The sequence below is a fragment of the Marmota marmota genome, unplaced genomic scaffold, assembly GCF_001458135.2.
Source record: "Marmota marmota marmota unplaced genomic scaffold, marMar, whole genome shotgun sequence".
Classification (NCBI taxonomy): domain Eukaryota; kingdom Metazoa; phylum Chordata; class Mammalia; order Rodentia; family Sciuridae; genus Marmota; species Marmota marmota.
In genome coordinates, this window is record NW_026000185.1 from 23,723,813 (window position 1) to 23,746,896 (window position 23,084).

At 54.5% G+C, this 23,084-nt stretch overlaps 1 protein-coding gene across 2 annotated transcripts in view; it reads right to left on the minus strand.

Moving 5' to 3' along the window:
- The window catches only part of Galnt17 (polypeptide N-acetylgalactosaminyltransferase 17), a 362,408-nt gene extending 339,324 nt beyond the window's left edge, over positions 1 to 23,084 (minus strand). The window contains exon 1 of one of the 2 annotated variants that reach the window (XM_048789883.1): positions 22,357 to 23,084. In XM_048789883.1, coding sequence (XP_048645840.1) covers positions 22,357 to 22,594 — 238 coding nt within the window. In that variant the 5' untranslated portion in view covers positions 22,595 to 23,084. The remainder of the gene's footprint in view (positions 1 to 22,356) is intronic. The other variant, XM_048789885.1, reaches the window with a different exon arrangement.

The window sequence follows — 23,084 nt, forward strand, 5'->3', positions numbered from 1 at the left end:
GGGAGCACAGGAAGGGGATGTTCAAGCCCCACTCAGGGCACAGCAGAAACAATCCCGGAGGTTTCTTAAAAGGCCAGACATACTCCACATGCGCTCCAGCTACTCCACATGCGCTCCAGCTACTCCACGTGCGCTCCAGCTACTCCATGTGCACTCCAGCTACTCCACTGCAGGAGCTTATGCCATGTCCACAGAGACGCGCACGTGAAGGTCCACGGGGCAGTGTTACTTGTAAGAGCCAAACGTGGACACATGTCTATCAAAAGGAGAATGGATGAACCAACCGTGGTGTCTCCATGTGACAGAATACATTCAGCAGTGGACAGGGGTGGCCCACGGTCACTCTGCATTAGCTGAAGGAAACCAGGTGGATGAGGAACGCACAGCTATTACCACAGTCAGGTAGAACTGCAGGAGGCTGGCCAGTGGTGGCCAGAGAAGGGGTGGAGAGGGGGCCTGGGGAGACAGTGCACTCTTATCTCAACCATGGTGATGGTGGCACTATGCACACACCAAGACCCACCAAGCCATCCTCTTTCCACACACGTGTAGCTTATTATATGTAAATTACGCCACAATAGGGCTGGGTTTTTGTTGTTCTATTGTTGTTTTTGGTACCTGGGGATTGAACTCAGGGGCACTGGACCACTGAGCCACACCCCCAGCCCTATTTTGTAGTTTATTTGGAGACAGGGTCTCACTGAGTTGCTTAGGGCCTCGCTTTTGCTGAGACTGGCTTTGAACTCTCCATCCTCCTGCCTCAGCCTCCTGAGCCACTGGGATTATAGGCGTATGCCACTGTGCCCGGTTAGAATTGTCTTTAAAAAAGGAAGGAATAAAGAAATAGAGATTTCTGAACAAATCTGATGGGTGTTCTCTCTGTGTTATTCATAAGGAAATTTAGTTACAGGCTGAGTGAGCGGCCCTACTCTGAGAATCTAAAATCTGAAAGTCCAAAAGAGAAACCTAAACATTTTGATGGTGGAGGATTTTGGATTTCAGAGTAAGGGTACTCAGCCAAGAGTCTTCTAAAATCCAAAAATTCCCAAATCCAAACTACGGCTGGTCCCAAGCACTTTGGAAAAAGGTCGTTCAACCTGTACTTGCTAAGAACTGCCATGGTGGCTGAGCAGGGAGTCCCCACTGGCTCCAGGAGCTGCTCTGCGTGGAACACCAACTTCCATTTGCACAGGAAAGTTGACAACGATTCATAAGGTCAGTACAACCCTGAAGAGGGCAGCTCCTCAGAGAGACTTCCAGCAAGCCGCGCTGAAGGCCTACTGACTATGAGGCACACCCCCACCTCCAGAGGGCCCCACAGGCAGGATGGAGGAGGGCTTCAGGTGAGGAAAACAGCCATTTTCCCTCATGTCCTTGCAAGCCAAGTCCAGGGACAGCTGACACCTAGTCAGGGAGGTCTGCACGTCACTTCTGCAGAGAGTCACATACTCCACAGCCTCTTGACTCTGGATCTAGCCAGACCTGAACTCCAAAATTCTTGATTCACTTTTGCAACTGAAGACATTAAACAGGTTTAATTTCAATATTAACATCAGGTAGATTTCCTGTGCCATGAAGACACAGGGTCAAAACAAAAACCTATGTAGCTCAAATAAATCCAGCTCTGCAGACTCCATGCCCTGGGTCCCCGTGGTTCCAGAGGTCTACCCCAGACTGGGCGCCTGTCCTCTCCTCTCCAATTCCTGAAAAGACAGCCTTTTTGTTAGGCTTCTCTGTTATTTTGGGCTCCAGTCCACCGATGTAAAGCGCATTATTTTAAAGCTTTTCTTATTTTAAATATTCATCTTCGTGAAGTAGGTCATGCTTTCACGAAGGGCGGCTTCTCTTTGAACTGACTCCGGCTCTCCCCATCTCCCCAAAGGCAACGTGCAGTGCATCCAAAGGACGAAATCCAATTCCAGCTAATTTTATTGATTCTTTTCACAGGCTCCTTATTTCTTATGCAAATTCATGTTTATTTCCAAAAGAGAAAACAAAACAGCCTTTTTTGGAGAGAATGCCTTCAAAATCAGGAAGAGCCACCACAGTTGTATTCAATTATAAATGAGCTATGCAATATTTAAATCACTCAGTGGAAATAAGACCGGCTTTCATCCGTTTCGGAGCACAGCAAACATCCTCAGCTATCCTCAGATACCTGCGCGTCTTCCCTGGGCGTGACGGAGGCGGGACAGTGGGAAGCTCCCTGTCACCCGCGCACCTAGCCTCGCCTCGCCCAGTCTAGCTACTCGGTTGCCCCTTGCCCTGCTAAGCTCCGCGCTCCAGACAGACATGGGCTGCAGCCCCCTGAAGGGCACTGCCCCAGAGTCCCCTGCTCTGCAAAAGCCCCTGTTAATTTGGAAGGGCGTGAGCACGTGCCTTTTTCCTCTGCGTATTTTACCACCACCCCTGGAGCTGGACAGCTGGACACTGCAGAACTGTCTCTGGTGACTGATTGGAAGGTGTCCCTGATCCCCGAAATGTCCTCCTCCAGGTCTAGAGCCACTGGATCTAGAGTACCCGCTTTCCTCCCTACCGGGGCTGACCGTCTCTGCAGTCCCCTGGGATTCCTGAGAAACACCACCACAGAGGAATGGAGTACTGGACCCCGCGACAGAGATGAGATTCTGAGATGCACCTGGATACATAAACAGACTGACCCTGGACCCACCCAAGGCAATCTTTTTGTCCCCCCAACTCTTTAGGCCGGTCACTGAAAAAGGTCACTGACCATCTGGCCCCTACAGGTCAGGCCTCCAGAGCAGCTTCCTTCTCAAATTTCCTCCTATGTCGTCAGTGATCCACCATCTCGGTGGCAGCACATTCTCTCCTCATCTTAAATGAATATAAAGAAATCACCTTCCCCGTGTCCCACAGGAGTCTAGCCAGAAGAAGTAGCTCCAAGACCACCTCTTTCCAAGACAAGGAAACCTGGCTTGAAGTCCAAAGCCCCTGCTTGGGTTATGACAGGGAAAGAGGGCCTGGCTGGTCAGCTTCCTTCTCGAACCCCCTCTCCTTCCTCGAGTTGGTCACCGAGAGCTCCCCCGCCACCAGCCACCAGGTCATCCATTGACAGGCTCCTTCCCCTCACTGGCAGAATCTCTCCCTCCCTCTCCCCACCTCCTGGAGACAGCCCAGGTCCAGAACTGCCCACTGCCCTCTCAACATCTCCTCCTGCTGTTTAGCAAGCCCCTCAAACTCCACGTGTGCGAAGCCGGACGTCCCCTCTCCTCCCAAGCCTATGGCCCAGAGCCGTCCCCGTGGCAGTGAGTGACAGCTCCATTCTCCCACATCCTGGGACTGTCCTCACTGCTCCCTCCCTCTTAACCTCGTCTCTGGTCATCAACACACATTACAGTCAGCACCTGCACTGCCACCAAGCAGTCCAATCACCATGGCCACCTTCCCGGCCAACGGCCACTGCAGCCTCCTGCCTGCGCCCCCTGCCCCCACAGAATGTCCTCCATGCAGCAGGTGGGCCTTTCCCGCAGGTGAGCTGGAGCATGTCACTCCTCAGAGCTCAGACTCTCTAAAGGCTCCCTGCGGCCCACACACTGTCCTTTCCCGAAAGTCCCCCCTGGAGGCCAGGTCAGGGGAGCTCTCTCCTCTGGGCAACCATGTCCTCCTGGACTCAAGACACCATAGACAGCTCACCTATGTCCTCCGCTGGCTACGAGAGTCTACAGGGCTCTTTCCCTGAGGCACAGAGCATGTGGTATGCCCAGCAGGTGTCCAGGGGCTGGGTGTCCATCATGGATACAGGCCTGGCCTCGAGGTGACTTCAAGCAGTCACGGACCCTGTGCTTAGCAGGGCCCTGCACCTGGTTTACTGCTCTGCTTTTACCTTCTCAAAACTGTTGGTAATTGTTGGATGGACATGAGGGCCTGCGTTTTTGTTTTTCACTGGGCCCTGCAACATATGTAGCTGGTTCTGGATGAAGGCATGGGGTGGATGGGTGAATGGATGGGTGGATGGATGGATGGACTGGTGGATGGGTGGGTGGACGGGTGGACAGGTAAATGGATGGATGGATGGATGGATTGATGGGTGGATGGGTGGATGGGTGGATGAATGGATGGGTAGATGGGTGGATAGGTGGATGGGGGTGAATAGGTGGATGGGTGGATAAGTGGATGGGGGATGAATGGATGGATGGATGGGTGGATGGATGGATGGATGGATGGGTGGAAAGATGGATGGGGGATTTGGCCTCCACACTGTGACACTAAATATCAGAGAACAGCATGAAGCAAGGTGTTCAGATTCCATCACAGCAGCTCTGGCATCCATCAAAGTGCATATTTATAAAGAAAAGGAAATACAAAACAAAATCTCCGAAAGTCTATCCTATGCTCCTTCCTTCCAGGAACGTTGCTGGTCTTTGAGACAGAAACAAAAGTAGGAATTTTAGCAAATGGAAGTTGTGAAAAAAAAGTGGAATAACAATGAGCATCTTTTAAAAACCAGAAGATGAGAAGGAAAATGTGGGGGCTAACGTGGTCACATCCCCAACACCACACGGCGGGGCTCCCAGCACAGGCTGGCACTGTACAGACATCTTGGGAGGCATCCTGAATCCTCAGCAGTGCAGAGCACTGAGAGAATCTCAGATGAAGGAGAAGGGCAGCAGGGCTCAGCCAGCAGGGCAACACCAAGCTCGGAATCTCAGCCCCCCCAGGACACAAAAGTCACAACCAACATCCCCCTGGATTCTTTTTTTTTTTTTTTTTTTTGAGTTGTTGATGGACAGAGTGCCTTTATTTTGTTCGTTTATTTTTATGTGGTGCTAAGGCTGGAACCCAGGGCCTCACACGAGCTAGGCAAGTGCTCCACCCCTGAGCCACAGCTCCAGCCACCCACTGAATCATTCTAATAAAAACAGAAAAACACACCTGAATATTTTCCTAGATGGAGAATGAGGGAGAACCTTGCAAAAGTGAATGGTCTGCGAGAGTGTGAGGCCACGCCTCCATCCCACCCTCGGGAAGCAGACTCAAGGCAACACCTAAGCAGAGAGCTCATCCTCACAGGTCACAGGCGCACACATGAACAGCCGAATTAATCAACAAGGCCATTCTGCTTTCAACCTGTAACTCAGAACTAAAAATTCTACAAATGCAAATAAATGACACCTGAAGAAATTCGCAATCTCACTGCCAATCAAGAGAGGAGAAGGTGGGACTGTGAACTTCCACGTCAGCAGGGTTCCAGAACCACAGGATCTACTCGCTGTGGACAGAAACCGCCCACAAAGACCCTGCAGGCTGAGGAAATGCGGACCTACCGGGAACATCCAGATGGAGCACAGCAGAGCCCTTCCAAGGCCTGCACCTCCTGGCCCACTCCCTCCACGCGCGACCGCTTCTGTCTGATAGCGGACATCACCCTCCATGGGAAGTTGTGTGACACTTCAGACCTTTGGAAGCAGCCTCCATATCTGCCTGTAGCAGGTGGGGAAATGACTTGGGTGAACCCGCTGGGTTGAGATGCCACAAGAGCCACCTTCACAAAGGTCTTTACAAGGTGCCCGACGCAGTACAAGGACATTGAGTGATAAGTGCACACACTGCACACAATCTTAATATCCAAGGATCTAAAAGATGCAACCATATTTACACACACTGAGCAAAGTGCAGTTGTGTGAACGCCGTGGGGTCGTGACAGTGCCACTCTGCACTCTGCTTTCCCTGGCCCTGTACCAGATGAGCGATCTCCCTGGACACCATGGACACCCTCCTGACTGACTGGCTGCAGTGGGGGCGACACCCACCCTGGTAAACGCCGTGAGCGCAGGTGCCCGGGCTGCAGGCTGCCCGCTTCTGCTCTCGCCAGCTGAGCTGCACACCTGCCACAGCTCACCCGCTTCCTCCCAGACCTCTTCCTGCCGGCTGCGCTGGTTACTGCGATCCCATAATTCTATTAGATCCATAAACTGATGATGCCCTGGGAGGAGAGAAAGAGGAGAACCGCGTCCGTGAACCCCAGCTTGAAAGTCTCAGAAGGCTGAAGGGGAAACGGACCCTGAGAGGTGGGAAACCGCGCAGAAGGCTGCAAGATCCCGCAGAGCACAGGCACACCTCAGGGACCGTTCTGCATGTGGCCACCATGCCAGCCACCAGCCTTCACTGCCTGGGAGAGCTGGCAGAGACATGTCTCCTTCCCGAGGGAAGGCCCCTCGCAGCAAAAGGAGAGGCAAGCAGAGCAAAATCCAGGCCAGGGAACAGCATGCGTAGGGGAGGGAAAGGCCCCTGCTCAGCAGGACAAAGCACAGCACCCAGGAAAGGCCAACCCCCACATCCCGGGTAAAAACAGCTGCGCTCTGCGGTGGGAGAAGCCATGCCAGGGAGCAGGGAGATGGAAGGGGGCTGCAAATGACTGAGGCATGGGGGGACTCAGAGACCAGCACCACAGTCCACTGGTGCAGGAAATGCCCAGGAGAAGCAAGTCTCACGTCTGAAAAAACACCAAAACTGTGCTCACAGCAAACAGAACGGAATGCAGCCTCTGAGACCCATCTTACCAAACCAAGAGCCAACCCGGCCAGCATGGGACAATGGCCCGGAGCACCAGGATGGCTGGCTACCGTGCTCACAGAGGGCCGGGGACCCCAGGGGAGAGACAGCGACCTTGGCCACAAGACCACGAGCCGCAGAAACGGGGCTGATGCAGACTCTCCTAGGAGTCAGGGATGTTGAGACACCCTCATAAATCAACTCATCCCATCTACACCGCAGCCTCAGGAAGCTCAATACTTCAGAACTAAAACCAGGGCCTGTCCATCCCACAACAAGGAGCCATCCCCAGGCACCAAGGGGGATGAGAAGAGGGCCAACAGGGCCATACCACTCATCAGTGCTCATTACTGGAACGTTCCATGCACGTGGCCAGACCCCAGCTGACTGTGGGTGACTGAAACCTCAGGAAACCAAACCAAGGTGAGGCAGGGGCACTGGACGTCAAAACACAGGTGCAGTCACCTCAGAGGCCCTGAGAACCCGCCCTGAGCTCGAGAAGAGCACAGTCCCGCCTCATCCGGGTGGAGTGCCTGGGGCTGGCAGGACTTCAGATTTTGGAACCTCAGCCTAAAACTTACCAGTTGAACATCCATAATCCAAAAACCCAAACCCCAAAATGCCAATTACTCAAAAGGTTTCAGACTTCAGAGAATCTACGTCTCCAGTCTTGAGACTCAGGATGTTCAGCCTGTCTAAAATGCAAAGATCCAGGAGGAGGGAGCTGGGCCTCGGTGCCTTTCTCCAAAGCTCCCCAGGTAACTGGAAGCGAGCTCTGGCAGGCCCGGGAAGCACTGGTGGACTGTATCCCCAACCTTCAGTAAGGGTTGAAGCTACTGGCAGTGTGTGCATGTGCATTGTGTGTGCATATACATGCGTGTGTGGGCGTGTGCATGTGCATGTGTGCATGTGCATGTGCATATGCATTTGCACGCACATACATGCCTCCAAGAGAAGAATGGAGTAAGAAAGGCTGCCACTCTGGGGACCTGGGGAATGCTGACTTGTTTTCCTGCCGTAAGACCATGATTTAGACAAGCACCTCTACTTCCCTCTCTTCTTACTGAGAATAAAGAAGCGGGCAGCATTTATCTTTGGTCCAGAGGAGGCCACGCTGTGGACAGTCTCAGAGACCAGCACCACAGTCCACTTATGCGGGAAACACCCAAGAGAAGCAAGCCTCACGTTTACGGCATGAACTGTCCCTAGAAGCACCAGTTCTCCAGGTTCTGGAGCAGAAGTGTCTGAGCCCCGCAGAACCAAGGTCCACTGAGTGCTCTCTGCTCAAAGTCCTACAGCAGTGAGGCGCCACGAGCTTGGAGCACATCCCTGAGACCAGGCACGCGGCTTTATGCTGGCCCGGCGACACCCTCTGGGAGGGCGCCTCTCACAATGGCCACCTTCCTTCCTTCCCCATCTAAAACCCACCAGCACTGCACAGAGACTCGGCTGACAGGCACCAGAAATGCAGGCCAGCCTGACCCCACCTGACAGTCAGCTCTATCCACAGTCCATTGGTGGCAGGTAAACCCAAGACGACCTAAACGTCCATCACTGACTTTGGTGCCCACACAGCATCCTCGGCACAGGGCCTGGTGCGTGAAGCAAGCACTCAGTAGGTGCTCGCGGTCGCTGTTTTCTCACTGTTGGCATCTCGGGCTCCATCCTCTCAGGAGTCTAGTTATTACACTTAGGAAAACAACCCCTTAGTATGCTTACGGCCTCGGCCCCAGTATTCCAATGATTTATTGCTGTATAAAAACTTAGTGGCTTAAAACAGCAACTACATTTATTTTGCTCATGAATTTGCAATTGGACAGGGCACAAATCAGGGCAGGGGACAGCTCTTTGCTGGCTCGTGGTATCAGCTGGGAGAGGCTGGAAGGCCGGCTCCTTCCCACCTCTGGTACCTACGCTGGGCACAGCCAGTGGGAGCTGGAACAGGCTCTTGGCCTCTGTCCCTCTCCATGTGGTGTCTCCAGCCTGGCTTTAGGGAGCCCAGTCTCTGACGCGGTGTCAGAATTTGCAGATGTGCTTTAAAACCACCACCCCTCAGAGAGCCCCTGCCCATCCCTGCTGCCAGAAGGAGCCCGTCTGCCCTCCTCTGCAGCTCGTTCCCATGGACATGCACCCCTGCATCCCCAGCCGTGCTTCCTGTCCGCAAAATCTCAGGGCCTGAAGCACCCAGGGCTTCCAGGATTTCACGGGAATAAACAGAGTGGGGAGGAGCTGGGTGTCCTGCCCTGAGGAGCAGCCACGGCAGCGATGGCCAGCACTACAGCGTCAGCCCCCTGCCCAGGCCTTCTGTGTGCAGGTGCTCAAGACTCTGTAAACCCCACCTCACACCTTCTGGTCCTGTTCGCAGGAGTGGCTGCTGTTTACCAGGTGGGTGACAGGGCTCACCACAGCTCGGTGACATGCCTTGCTCCAGCTCTCGCCGTAATGTGATCCTGAATGACCCCAAGGGCTCGGAGTGGATGGCTCAGCCCCAGCTGGTGGCACTGTCAGGAGCCAGCAGCACCATTAGGAGATGGAGCCTCGTGGAAGGAAGTCGGGTCACCAGGACACGCTCTTGAAAGGGATTGTGGGACCCCAGCCCCTTCCTCTCTTCTCCGCTCCTCGGCTGCGTTGAGGTGAGCGGCTCCCTCAGCCCCTGTGCTCCCCATGATGTGCTGCCTCGCCACAGGCCCGGAATCAATGGGTCAACCAATCATGGACTGAAACCTCCAAGCTGCAAACCAAAACAAACCTTTCCTCTTCATAGGCTGATCACCTCAAGTATTTTGTCACAGTAATACAAAGCTAATACAGAGTCCATCTAACTCCAAAGCTGCTGCTTACTCTAAGGCATGAAAGCTCATCGAGGTCAGGCGGCTAGGGAGGGAGCTAGAAGGCCAAGGCCATGTCTCTGACTCCTGTCTGGAACTCAGTGCTGTGTCAAACTTTCTCTACTGAAGAGTAGGTTTTCAAGAACCATTCCTGAGGGGTGCTCATGAACTCACCCACCAATGAAAACGTGAACCGTTAACACCAACCCTTTCTTGTGCAGAAGCACAGATCACAGTGTCCTGAAGAAGGAGCTGGAACAACAGGTAATGGTGTCAGGGACAGGGGTTGGGGATCACAAGCCACTTGCTAGCTTCCGCTTGCTGGCTGGTATTTGCATAGAGAAGCAGAAGATGAAGAAGCCGCAGCAAAACATTCCTCCCCAGGGCCCACGCACACCAGCCCCTGAGGGGCACTGGAAGAAAAAGTTTAATCCAAACCACCCATTACAGCTGCTGTTCCGCCTTGGTTTTCTCCCCAAATAGCTTTGTGCACAAAACACGGCCCAAGGGTTCTATGTCTTCCCGCACGCTCACCTTCAGCTAATAAAGTCAAAGGGAAAACTCTTGAGAAGGTATTTCATGAGACTTGTGTCTTTTAATAGTCATCTCAGCCCCTGTTCTCAAGTCTTCTGTTATCAGACCAGTTGCAAGAAGACGGGTAGGCAGGAAAAAAAATGAAGTGGATTTTAAAAGAACTTGACAAATTAGCAAAGTTTTTAACATCATTAAAGAGCTCTTAAATATTCTCCGACTGAACTCCATTTTTATCTTGAGAATGCATCTCCGTAATTGCTCTAAAGGAGACGGTGGAACTCGCACATACAGAACCGTTTGCGTGATTTAGAATGCAGTGGCAGCAAAGACCGTGGTTTCTTTAATTGCTAATTCTTAAACTAACCTTTTTGGTTTCTCTCATCTTGAAAAATGCCAATTCCTATCAGCAGAAGCTGTAATAAGGACAATGCATATATTATTTGGTTGTTTATAATTGCAAACAACTTAGCTATATTTCAGTACTTACTCCTCAGCTCCACAAGGAGCATAAGTAGGGATGATTATAATCATTCCGTCATTTTGTAAACAAAACTGTCTTTTTACAGCCAGCAGCAGATCAAATACAGATGCCAGCTTCGAAATAGGTGGCTTTCAATCCAAGCACCCACACCACCCCTGTGATTATTAAGTTCAATCAGCATTTTCTGTTCCTATCAATCCAACACAGAGATGGAGGGACAGCCTGTCCTGTGGCTCAGAGATTCGAGTGTTCCAGTCCTGCCTGCCTGAACTCGCCTGGATAAGAATGGTTCAATTCCCTGAGACAGCAAGAGATGGCTAGGGAGGGTAGATTCCGCTCCACACAGTGATTCAGGGACCAGGAATCCTCCCACCTTGTAGGCCATCAAGAAGTGCACTGCAGAACCACCACTGAAAGTGGGAAAAAAGAAAAGGAGGAGGAGGAGGAGGAGGGAGGAAGAAGAGGGAGGAGGAGGAGGAAGAGGAGGAGGAAGAGAAGGAAGAGGAGAAGGAGGAAGGGGAGGAGGGAAGCAGAGCAGGGGAAGAGGGGCAGGTGGCTGTGGCACCCGCGGGAGCCTGTGGAGCAGTCCTGACAGAGGCCACATGGCTTCCACGCCCCTCTGCTGATGGGTGTCATGGCCTCAGGGAGCTGCAGGGCAGCTAAGGGTCAGCTCTGTGAGCCCATCTTGGCCTCTACAGCCCCAGCTGGAGCAAGGGTAGCTCTGGACGGCCTGCAGGGATCATAGCGGACACACCCCTCCCTGTAGGGTGCCACACTGAGGGCCCACCCTCCACACCCCCACCAACCCAGGTCTGGGCCACACATCAGGATGGTGGGGAGCATGGGAAGAAGGTGCCCTGCAGCTACAGGGGGCTGCCTCGGCCCCTGGTCTCAGCTTCTCGAAGCAGGTGCCCATGTGACCACACAGCCCCTCTGAGACCCCCACACTCCAGGGCCTGAACCCTTGGCAGGTGGTGTGGCCCCTGCTCAGAGCTGGGCTTTGACCATCTCAGGATCACACTAGGCTCAGCCTGACTGGAGCCAGGAGGACCTCAACAAGACAGACGCATGGAGGCAGGCAGGGCACAGGGCAGGGCGTGGGGCAGGGCCAGGGAGCGTAGCCTGCGGGAGCGCCCTGGGAGGGGAATCAGCACCATGCACTGGTCAGCACTCCTGTTTAGCTGAGCTAATGTCCTTGCAAATACAAGCAAAGTCTTTTAATTAACTTAATATCAATTTCACTTTTTTCGCGTTTTGTTCTAATTAGGGCTGAATTTAAAGCTCACACAGCATAATTTAGAGCCCTAGAATTAACAGCTTGACAACTTTCGACGCTGGTGACTCCTAGCCCTGCGTGAGGGAGGGAAGGTTCCCCCACCCATCCCGCTCACAGCCCAGGACCCACCCTGGCAGCGCCCAGACCAGCTGCCCACTGACCAACACTTCACCCAGTCCAGGGGTCAGTAAGCACCAACCTCACAGCAGAGGACAGAATAGGGCATGGGCAGGACAACCATTCACTGCTCTGAGTTTTTCTTTCCTGGTCTGTAAAATGGATATAATAGTATAAGTCACCACTGATCACCTGTCTATGTATTAGATGCTCAATAAAAAATAGCTGCATGTGGTAAGAGATGGTGGACATATACACAGGCAAATACCACGTACTATCCTTCATCAAATCCACAATGCTCAGGTGCAAGATGCGCCAAGTTTACTTACCCATAAGGGAGAAGCTGCTGTCAGTTAAACTACAGTGTCACTGATCAGAACTTGAATTCTAATTTCAGAGATGCAGAAATGTGCATGTTAACACTGACAATCTACAGTTACATGTGTAGTTTCAATCTCTGAGATCTAAGTTAACCAGGTCTAAATTAACCAGAATCCCCAAGAAGTTAAATATTCTAGGCAAATGATTTTCTTAGATAACCAAGAGTCTTGCTTCACTTTAATATTTACTGAAGCCTGGGCATGGTGGCGCACACCCGTACCCAGCCACACTGAAGGCTGAGGCAGGAGGACCACGAGATAGAGGCCGGCCTGCAACAGGTGACACCCTGCCTCAAACAAGCATCATCACGGTCCTGTCATCGCACTGTACTGGGAGTGGACAGGGAATGGCAGACACGTGACCTCACAGTGCAAATGCCACTCCTCCTCTCCTCTTTGGCCACCACAAAAACAACTGTGCTCTTGAATCAAGGCCAGCCGCAGCCTATGTCCTAGCCAAAGTGGGAGCCCGCCTGGGAGACTCTGTTTCTTGACTAAGCAACAGGAGCGGACGTGGTCACCGGCCCACAGCACTTCCTCCCTTGTAGATATGACAAGGACAACAACAGCCATCTCCTAACCTTGAGGAAAAGACCAGATGAGATACTGACCTGAGGCGTGACATCACAATGCCCAGCCAAGTTAGCCACCACCAGCCACCACTAGCCACCATCAGCCACCAATAGCTACCACCAGCCACCACCAGCCACCATCAGCCACCACCAGCCACCACTGGGTCTGGAGTGTGAAGTGAGAACAGGTTCCATGCTGGGCAATTGGTGGCTAAATGACAGAGGGGAATAAAGTCTATTGTCTTGCAATCACCTCATCAACAATGCACTAGGACCAAGCAGAGCTGAACAAGGGCTAAGAGTGACCCCTGCCAAGGCCAGGAGAGCCCAGAAGAAACAATTAGCCCTGACAAGGTGGTCAGGGAGGGCCTGGGAGAAGGGCCTGGGACTGGGGACTGGGGCTTGGGGAAGGGTGGGGAGGAGAGGTGACTCAGGATCCCGGTTAAAGGACCCAAAGCCACAAGCTCAATCTGTAGTGCACACACTTTGGTCCTCAGAAACAGCTGACCACCCTGGCTCCTGAGGATCCATGTTCGCAGGACACCCTCGTGCACACTCCTCTCACAGCCAGCACTGATCCAAGGCGAGGATGGACGTCCTCTGGAACCTGGCTCCAGTCCTAGCCCTGCTCCTCGGTGGCCCACTCCTCAGGCACAGCCAGGCTCCCACTGCAGTCAGCAATGACAGGACGTGATTAAAGAGGACTTCTCTATGGGGGCTGAGCTAGTTGTCATCTACCTGTCCAACTGTGGGGACTCACCCAGAGGGAGGGGGAGGGGGAGGGGAGGGGGAGGAGGGAGAGGACTGATCCACAACTCTATGGCTCCTGTCCCTACAGCTGCAAGCCACCTGTGCAGAGGGGACTATGGCTCTTGCCCATCCAGCTGAAGGCCACTGTGCAGAGTAGACTCCTCTGCACTTCCCAGGAGCTGCTGAGGACAGTGGGTCCCAACCAGGGCCTGGTTCTCCATCCCTGTCCACAGGGTCTGGAGGCCCCAGAGCCCAGGGTGGCCTCCGACAGCAACCCCAGGTTGGCCCTGGGGTATGGCAACCACAGCTGGACCAGCCTGCATGAAGTGGGCTGCTGGGGTCGCAGCTGGGTGGAGCCAGCTTCTTGTCCTCTGTGACAGACAGTGGGGCTAGGGGATGAGAGGGGACCCACCATGGAGTCCTGCCACTCCTCTAACCTCTCCAGGTCTCCAGAGAACCCTCCAGCCCATCCCACTTCCTCTCTGGAAGATGCTCTGGGAGGTACAGGGCACAGGAGGGAGACCCATCCTCAGGGCTGCACGGCCAGGCCAAGGGTCCAGCTGGGAAGAGCCTGCCAGGTGCCCGGGTAGGACTGCCATGGGGACGGGAGGTGGGGTCCTGGGGAAGCCGCAAGGATCCCCGCAGGCTCCAGAGGATGGAGGAGGGAGCCTGGGAGCCAGGGAAGAGGGCGTGCTAGGGCTGGGCCTCAGGAGGCTTCAGAGCCTTGGGAGCCCAGGAAGGGGCCACCCCAGGGAAAGGGCAGGGCCCAGCTGCCCAGGGCTGATTCTGATGTTCCAAATGGAACCATGCCAGGTGCCAACTCCTGCTTCTGGAGATGACCAAGGCAGAGGCTTCCGAGGGAGGCACATTGGGCATCAGGCCAGGTTCAGAGAGTGTCGAATCCTGCACTTGGGCATGGCGGGGCAGCACCACAAGCCCCCTGGGGTCAGCTCTTTCCATCCACAGCTTCAGAGCTTCTGGGCCTTAGGCTCTGCATCCTGGCAGCCCAGAGGCCATCAGTCAGAATACCCTGGGAACTGTGTCTGTTCTCAACACAGACAGAGCCTCCTTCTTTCTTTCTCTCCTCCCCCTCTTCCTCCTTCTCCTCCTCCTCCTCTTCATCTTCCTCTTCCTCCTCTTCCTCCTTCTCTTCCTCCTCCTCTTCTTCCTNTCCTCCTCCTCCTCCTTTTCCTTTTGGGGTTCTGGGGATGGACCAGGGCCTCCCCATGCTAGGCAAGCCTCCACCACTGAGCTACACCCCAGCCCAGAGTTCCTTTCTTGTGACGGTGCCCTAAACAACACAGCGTGACAACTACTTGCAGAGCTTCTGCATTGGATCAGGTATGGTAGGGAATCTGAAGGGAGGGAAAGCACACAGGAGATCGTAAGTAAATCCTACGTGGAGACTGTACTACTTAATGTAAGAACTTAGATGTCACCGGATTTTGGTATGCATGGCAGGTCCTGGACCCAAACCCCACAGACCCCAGGACACACCTGCTCCATATTCTAAGCCCCTTCCCCAATCCTCAAGACACAAAGCCCTAACACAGCATCAGCTGAAGCCCCTGCGACGGCCTAGTCCAAACCAGCCTGGGACTCCAAGCCTGGTGGGGCTAGTCCTCCACCTGGTTCCCTGAGCAACTTCCACCGCCAGCCACCTCACTTACCACCCAGCCCTCTTCTGCCTGCACACGGGTCCCCCACCCCGAGTCTGAGGCCTCCCAGCTCCAGGAGCGTCCATTTCCTCTGATGAGCTTCCACACCTGCCCGGCTGGGCTCTGTGCCCCACGTGTCAGGACTTCCTGGTGCCCCTGTGCAAGTCCAGCCCTCGCTGGTCCAGTGCCTACCCAGTGTCTGCTCAAGGCTCGTATTTGCACACCCAGTCCAGCACGCTTGGGGACCTGGTGTGCACCTGGTCAAACTGCAAGGGGTCTTCCATCTAGGGCTCCAGGGCCAGGCAGCAGGAGGTCAGCACCCTTTCCACGCCTCTCTCCCGAAGAGCTCACTAGTAAGCGTGGAGGACCAGCGTGCTCCTCGAAGGGTCTGACATACAGCTCGCCCCTGGGCGGGTACCCGACACCAACATCCTGCCAACCACGACCCATGGCAGGGGTCTGCAGTGTCCCCAGAGGCTGGTGTTGGGCTTGTGCCCCAGCCTTCCAGAGGCAGTGGAGATCTGTAAGAGGTGGGGCCTGGTGGGGGGTCTTGGGCCTCTGGGGGTGTGCCCTGGGAAGAGACTGTGGAACCCTGTTCTCTTCCTCTCTCACTCCCCGCCCACCATGAGGTGAAAAGGCGTGCTCGCCCCATGTACTCTACCATGGCATATGGTACTCCATTCAAAGCAATCTCCAAAACTAGGAACCAAAATAAACCTTTGCTCTTTCAAGTTGACTTATCTCAGGTATCTCTGTTATAGTAACAGAAAGCTGGCCAGCATGCCCAATAGGCTGCATGTTTTTTCCTAAGCATATACCTGTGATCAACCTTAATTTATAAATTAGTGAGAGATTAATAATTACTACTAATGAAAAAACAGAATAACATACTATAATAAAAATTACGTGAATGTGATATTTCTCTCTCTCTCTCTTTCTCTCTCTCTCTCTATCTCTATCTCTATCTCTCTTTCTCTCTCTCTCTTCTTCCTCCCTCTTCCTCTCTCTCAAAATATCTCCCTGTACCGCTGACTGCCACTGGCCTCAGGTAACTAAAGCCATGGAAAGAGATGAGGGGACACTGCAGGAAGCCTGCCACTTCTCCTCCTGGGCCTCAAAAGCCACCTCCCCAAGCCACCAGCACTGTAAGCAAGGGGAAGAGGAGAGGAAGGGAAGAGTTCCACCTCCCTCACAGGCAGAGAGAAGGACCACAAGTTAGTCTCAGCTCAGAAAGGCGAGAGCGGAAAGGACCCCGCTGGACCCACTAGAGACTGACATCAGATGCTGGTGAGCAAGCTCAGGCTGCCAAGCACCACCAGCGGTCCATGCACCTGGCCACCTGCTTCAGGCCCGGACAGCTCCAGGCCTCTGGATATGGGGGAGCAGCACCAGGTCTCCTGCTCTGTGGAGCTGAGCCTCCCTTAGCCGTCCAGTGAGCCCACGCACGTGCTCCGCATTTTGACTCTCAATTCACCCTGGCAGCCCACGACCCCAATTCACAGCCCAAGAAGGAAGAGACCTGCCCACAGTCACAGCATTAAAAGGTGACAGAAGTGCCAATCAAGCCCCGTCTGTCTGGATGCCCACGTCCACAGCCTTCCTCCTAATCGCCCTGATCTCAGGCTGTCCCTCCAGCTAACAGGCCCTGCTGTGCCCAGCTCCCTCTGCCGCTCTCTCTCAGCTCTAATTGCTGAGCCTTCTTGTCCACAAAGAACACTCCCGATTTGGCACCAGCCAAAGGTCAGGGGGGTGGATTTCTTCAGCAAGAATGACTCTGGCTGCCTCTCCGGCTACCTCTGGGCTGGGCAGGCGACAGCTGCCCCACTGGCGGGGTGCCTATGACAGGTACTGGGCAACACAGATGTGCCCGCCTTCCAGGGCTGTCCAAGAGCACGACTCCCCACCCCTCCAGGAGGGGCCAGCTGCAACCAGATGCTGATTCCTTGGAGGTAAAGGACACCAGGCTCTGCTGATGGATGCTCCAGAACCCTGGCCTGGCCCTCAGCAGGCCCTGTGGCTGAGGTCACGTGAACACCCGCCCTGCCCTCTTTCCCTCCTACCACCTTCCCATGGAAATCCTGGTACCACTCAGCACCCGTGGTCTACATAGGCACACCCACAGCCCCAGCAGGAAGGGGGCAAAGCATGGGGCAGGCCCTGCCATCAAGGAAGAGAGGTCTCCTCTTCTTTCTGCCTCCACCCTGGAGGCCCAGGTGCCACCCCTCCTCTGCCCCATGCCCATTTTCCTTCCTTGCCCGGGAGCCTGGCTTGTGCAGAGGCGGGAAGGGTACAGGGAGTTATCCAGGGACATCTGGCTCTGACTCCAGCTGCCTGGCTTCGGGGCAGGACTGGGACAGGTAATTTTGACTTCTCTCTGTTTCCACAAAGATTTTCAATTTCTTCAAGCAACTCCGCTTCAACTCAATATCCTTCTGAAATCTAAATTTGGACCCTAACTTGAATCGATTGTTTTTCCTGGTATGTCAGAGCTGCCCTGGGCTTCTGGGAGGGAGCGCTGGTGTGCACCCTTCAGAGCCACTGTACTGGGTCCTCTGAGAAGGGTGGGACAATGAAGCCCACAGCCCTCCAGCTGCCCTGCACGTGGGAGGGAGCTGGACGCGGGGAAAGTGCCATGGTGATCTGAGTCTTGGTCCTGTCCTTCAGGGGCTGTGCTTCCCTGGCTAACCCACGTGGCCTCCCTGCTTCCCTCCCTCCTCATCTGTAAAACAAGAGAATAAGTAACTTCCTCCAAAAGTGACAGGAAAGGCAACAGAGAGCTACAGGCCTGCACAGAGTTACCTGCTAATCCAGCAGGAAAACCATCTGCCCCTGATGCCTGATGCTGGCGCAAAACCACACGCCACCAACTTAAAAGTGTTTTAACCAAGTTCTCTGTTCTCTCTCTGATTATTTCCTGTAATCAATGAGTTGATTTTACACTACAAAAAGCAATATCAACCCATATTCATATCATTAAATAATCCACTTTAAAAAGTACTGATTTTTGCTGATCCCTAACCTGACTGCTTCACTTCCAAGCTCCTTGAAGGATCTGGTTCCTTTCAGCCAGGAAGATGAAGACTACACCAGACTCCAGATGGTAGGGGGCAAGATGGCTGGGGCAAGAGGGCAGAGGCAAGACGGTGCAGGCAATATGGTGGAAGACGGAACTTGGAGGCAAGATGGTGGAGGCAACATGGCGGAGGGAAGATGGCGGAGGAAGATGGCGGAGGGAAAATAGTGGAGGGAAGATGGCGGAGGCAAGATGGTGGAGGGAAGATGGCGGAGGCAAGACAGTGCAGGCAATATGGTACAGAGGAGATGGCAGAGGTACATGATGGGATCGAGATGGCCCAGACAAGATGGCATAGGCAGCACAGCTTCCAAGTACTCAGTCTTTCTAGCCAAGTCCTTCCAGCTCTCTCCCCTTCCCACATCACCCAACCCAACCCAGCCTTTTGGAGCTGAAGGTTATCTCCTCTGGCTTTCATTTACTTCCTAAAACCAGCTCCCATCCAGTCAATCAACAAGGTCAAGGGCCCACATCTCATCCAATGTGCCATGGAAGTTGCTGAGGGGTGGAGGAAGGATGGAAGTCTACAGTGTAGTTCCAGCCCTTACGGAACCTGTTGTCTCATTCAGAACTCGAAACTCCAAGGCACAGGAGTGCAGGCCACTGACCAAGCCTCAAACACTCAGACAGCAAGAGCTCAGACAGTGCAGCCTGCAACAATCCCACCCCCACAGGAGGTGACCTGGGCCAAGCCTGAAAGGATGGACACCTGGGGAAGGGGTCAGGAGAGCAGAGCAAGCCAGGACCCCTGGCACAGCTCCAAGACCAGGGCTGCAATGTGGAGGCTGAGACCCCCAGGCCAACGCAGGGTATTCAGCAAGCAGATGAGTCTGGTTGGGGTGAGAACACAGGCCACGCCCCTGCAGCCATATGGTCAGGCACCGACTGCCAGCCTCCAAGGGGACTGGGATCTCTTAGGACACAGGAACCACTGGAAGGTATAGGGCCCTTGGAAGTGGTTGCATTCCCATCAGAGAGCTGGACCACTGTGTACCCAGCAGAACAGAGGAGACCAAGACACAGCACTCAGTCAAAGGACAGTGCCACAAGAGTCCAGGTACAGGAAATAAAGGCCCAAGGAAGGAGGTGGGGAGGGGACCTGATGGAAGAAACAGAAGAGCTGTGAGGGAGATTCTGGAGGAGAGAACATCTAATTCACACCTGTGTGCTTCTCCGAACCAGCTTCTCCGCTTTCTCTTTAAAGGGTCCTTCACCGCCTGTACTAAGAAAAGATGATGACCTGTAACTGCTTCCCAAAAGGCAGGACACCAGGCTTTGGCAGCAGGTCTCAGCAGAGGGGTCAATTCGGAGGCAGTCTGGCTCTCAGCAGGCCCAACACAACCTCCTGTGCCATCAGAGGAGTGGCAGTAGGGACAGCCACATAACAGCAGGGAAAGGGCCCTCCCAGAGCCTCCCCTGGAGCCTCCTAAGTCTATAGGACTGAGCAGCTTCTAAGAGGCCAGCTCTCCTGTGCTTCAGAGCCCGGAAGTCCCTACCAGAAGCCCAGTTGTGGGTCCGAGCTGAGGAATAAGGAACACTGAGGTCAAGGTTTCCCTCTCCTTCAGTGGCAATGGGTGCAGGAGCAGAGCAAAGGGCCATGGGATGCCAGGGGCCATCTCCCCAGGGCGGGGCAGCCTCTCCTCCTCTTCTGGCCCCTCCATGCAGAAATAGCACAGCCACAGGCATTAACCAAACAAGCACAGGCAGAAGAGGGAGGGCTGGAGGGTGGGGAGGGAGAGGGAGGTCCTCTCCATTACGAAACCTGCCCTGCGCTTTTCCTCCAGGTTTCCTGTCACTACAAATTACACCCGGCGGCCAGGAGGGTAACATCTGCCAAGGCCCAGCTTGAGCTCCTTGCTTGCCCAGGAAAAGCTCTGGACTGGGCCTTCCTGCCAGCTCCTCGCGGAGGCTGGAAGTCAAAAAGACTCAGCCTCCCCCCACCCCCACAACCCCCAACTCAACAACCTGAGAACCGTTTCCATGGCAGAAGCCCATGAGATAGACCCCCAGCCACTGGACACAAGTCTCAGCTTCTCAGAAGCCCCAGCCAGCTGGGGTTGGCCCATGAAAGAGTTTTCTGCCCTTGCTCTGCGTGATGTAGGCGAGAGCATGGAGCAGTGGGTCATGGTCCTGGTCACGAGCTTGTTAGAGGTAAATTCCCAGGCCCAACTCCAGGCCTACTGAGTCAGAGACCTGGGAAGTGGAGCCCAGAAATCTGTGTCTTATCAAGCCCTCGTAGTGATTCTGAAGCACCCTAAAGATCAGACTCTAGTGCAGCCGCTGAGAACCTCCATCCTGGAGCCAGATGGTCCAGGGTCAACTCCCAGCCCTATCATTCACTGGCTGGGTCACTGTGAGCAAGTTGCCCTGGAGCAAGTAAGAGCAGCAGGCTCCTGCAGAGACTCGATGGATTCATTATGCCTGTTACACTTAGGAAATACCATGCAGGATTTTATTAGTCCTGTTGGGGGCTGTGGCTGTATTACAGCTAATAATCCCCCACAGAAACTGACCACCACAAAGTAGCCAGTGTCCCTGAATTCAGCCAAGAGTCAGGGACTTGGGCTGTCCACTGGGCTCCAGGGACATACCTATGGCAGGTATCTGTGCAGAACATGAGATCTACTAAGCCTCTCATTCCTCCAGAAATTAGCTGTGGGGTCTTGTTTCCACTGGTTCATTTTGTTTTTAGACACTTGGGAGAAGAGCTTCTTCAAGGCTCCAGTGGGCTCCCCCACACCTAGCCATACCTGCAAGTGGCAGGGGCCAGACCTGCTTCACACTGCAAGGAACTGACCACAACTTCCCTGGAATCATCCAGAGGGGACCATCAGAGAGCAGGAAGAGAACAGTCTGGCATCCTCCTCCTCCCTGTCCCCTGCCACCTGCCGCAGGGCTGGTCCCTTCTCACAACAGTGAAAACAGTTATGTATGGTCCCCAACAGTACACAGGTCCCATCTATACTTGCCCCTCCACATATTTCTATTTTCAGCAAACCTCATAATCAGAAGGACATCATAGGCCAAGAACACAGGCTGTGTGGCTAACCAGATGCAGGGTTCTGACTGGAAACCTCACTGCTTCCTAACGGCAGGACTCGGAACAACTTAGCCTCGTTTTTTCATTTCCCATACAGGGATGGGGTGGAACCTCCTTGGACTGACATGGACATTCTGAGATAATGCACTCATGATGTCTTTGCACAGTACCTGACACACAGCAGAATCCCACCCCTCATTTATCAGCATTATCTTTATGATCATCTGAAGTTCTGGAACTACCACGTGAGAATATGAGTTAGGAGCCCAGGAAGGGAGGAGCCTTAGATAAACCCACCTAGGATCCTGCAGAGCTGCCTGAATTCAAGTAGGCAACACCCATGTTGGGGACAGCAAGTGTCCAATGATCATCAGTCCCTGGGACTGGGTGTAACCAAGGAACATTAAAAGTCTCCCCCTTCTCCCTAAGAACACTTTAGATGAGGCAGATTCTGGCCACTGTCACAGATGGATGCCATACCTCACTTTGCTACCCTCTGAACACCTGTTTCCCAGGATCTCAGGGGAACTTCAGCAGTTGTCCCTCTGCAGTGTGGGATGAGAAATGGGAGTGTTTTTAAGAGCAGCCTCCACTGAGGCAGCAGGAAGTACTCTTTATTAGCTGTGCAGCTCGCCTTCCGAGAAACACATCCATTCAACTTATTACAGAAGGGCATCAGCCACACCACCTGGGGCCTTGACTCTGCAGACACTCAAGCCGCTGATCCACCCCTGCACCCGCTCTGCTCCCCACTATACGCAGCACTCAAGCAGCATTTCCTCCCTAGACATCGGCCCACGCCTCCAGTCCCAGTTGGCTGTTCTGCCAGTTCCTGCGCTCTGGCTGGAGTCACCAAGGAATGATTTCCTGCCTGGCACGCGGGGACCGGGCGCCAATGGCATTGACATGTTTCCAAGCTAAAACCAAACTTACTGCGGGGCACAGAAAAGAAGCAAGCATTTGTTCCTGCCAGCAGCCCTCGCCTCCTGCCCAACACCGGGCAGGGAAGGTAAGAGGGAGCGCGTTGGGCCCCTGGGGTGCGGGCCACCGAGCGCAGCGCAGAGAGCCCAGGGAGCTCACCCATGACAGCCCGCCCGAGCGCGCCGAGACCCGTGGGCGCCAGTGCGTCCTTACCATTCAGCTGCCGGTAGACGATGTCCTCTAGCAGCGAGAGGCGCTTCAGCACTGCATCCTGGATGGGGCTGGCGCTGTGCGCGCTGAGGTTGGCCACCTCGGCGCGCGGCCGGATCTCGTGGAAGGCGTCTCCGCTGCGCACCGCGATGGGCCGGCACTTGGCCAGGAAGAGCACGAAGCCGGCCACCGCAATCAAGTTCAACACCAGCAGCACTTTGACTCTTCTCAGTGAAGCCATCAAACAACCCGGCCGGCCCTCGCCCCGGACCCGCGCCCCCTCAGACTCCGGTGAGGCGCGGGACAGCCTTGGGGCTGTGCGAGCCTCACACACCTGGCGGCGGGCGAGGATCCCAGCTGCTGCTGGCCCCGAAGTACAGAAGCTCCAGCAGCAGAGACGGCTGGGAGGACCGGGTGGTCAGGAGAGAGCGCAGTCGCTCACATGGAAGCACTGGGTCTGCAGAAGTGCTCCCCGAGACGCCTGCTCAGTCCACAGAGCGCAACCCCTTCCAGGATTGGCGGCGAAAGGTCGGGGCGGGGGTGGAGGGTCTCTCCTCTGCACCAGCAAGGGGTTCGCCTCTGAACCTTGGGCCGCGGCGGCCGCAAACCCCGGGGCCGGCGGGCAGGCAGACCCAGCTAGTCGGGAGCGGGGCGGGAGCGGCGCGCAGGTGCCGGGCTCAGGGCTCGCCGTCTGCCCGCGGATGAGCGCGCCACCCCGGGAGCCACACAGC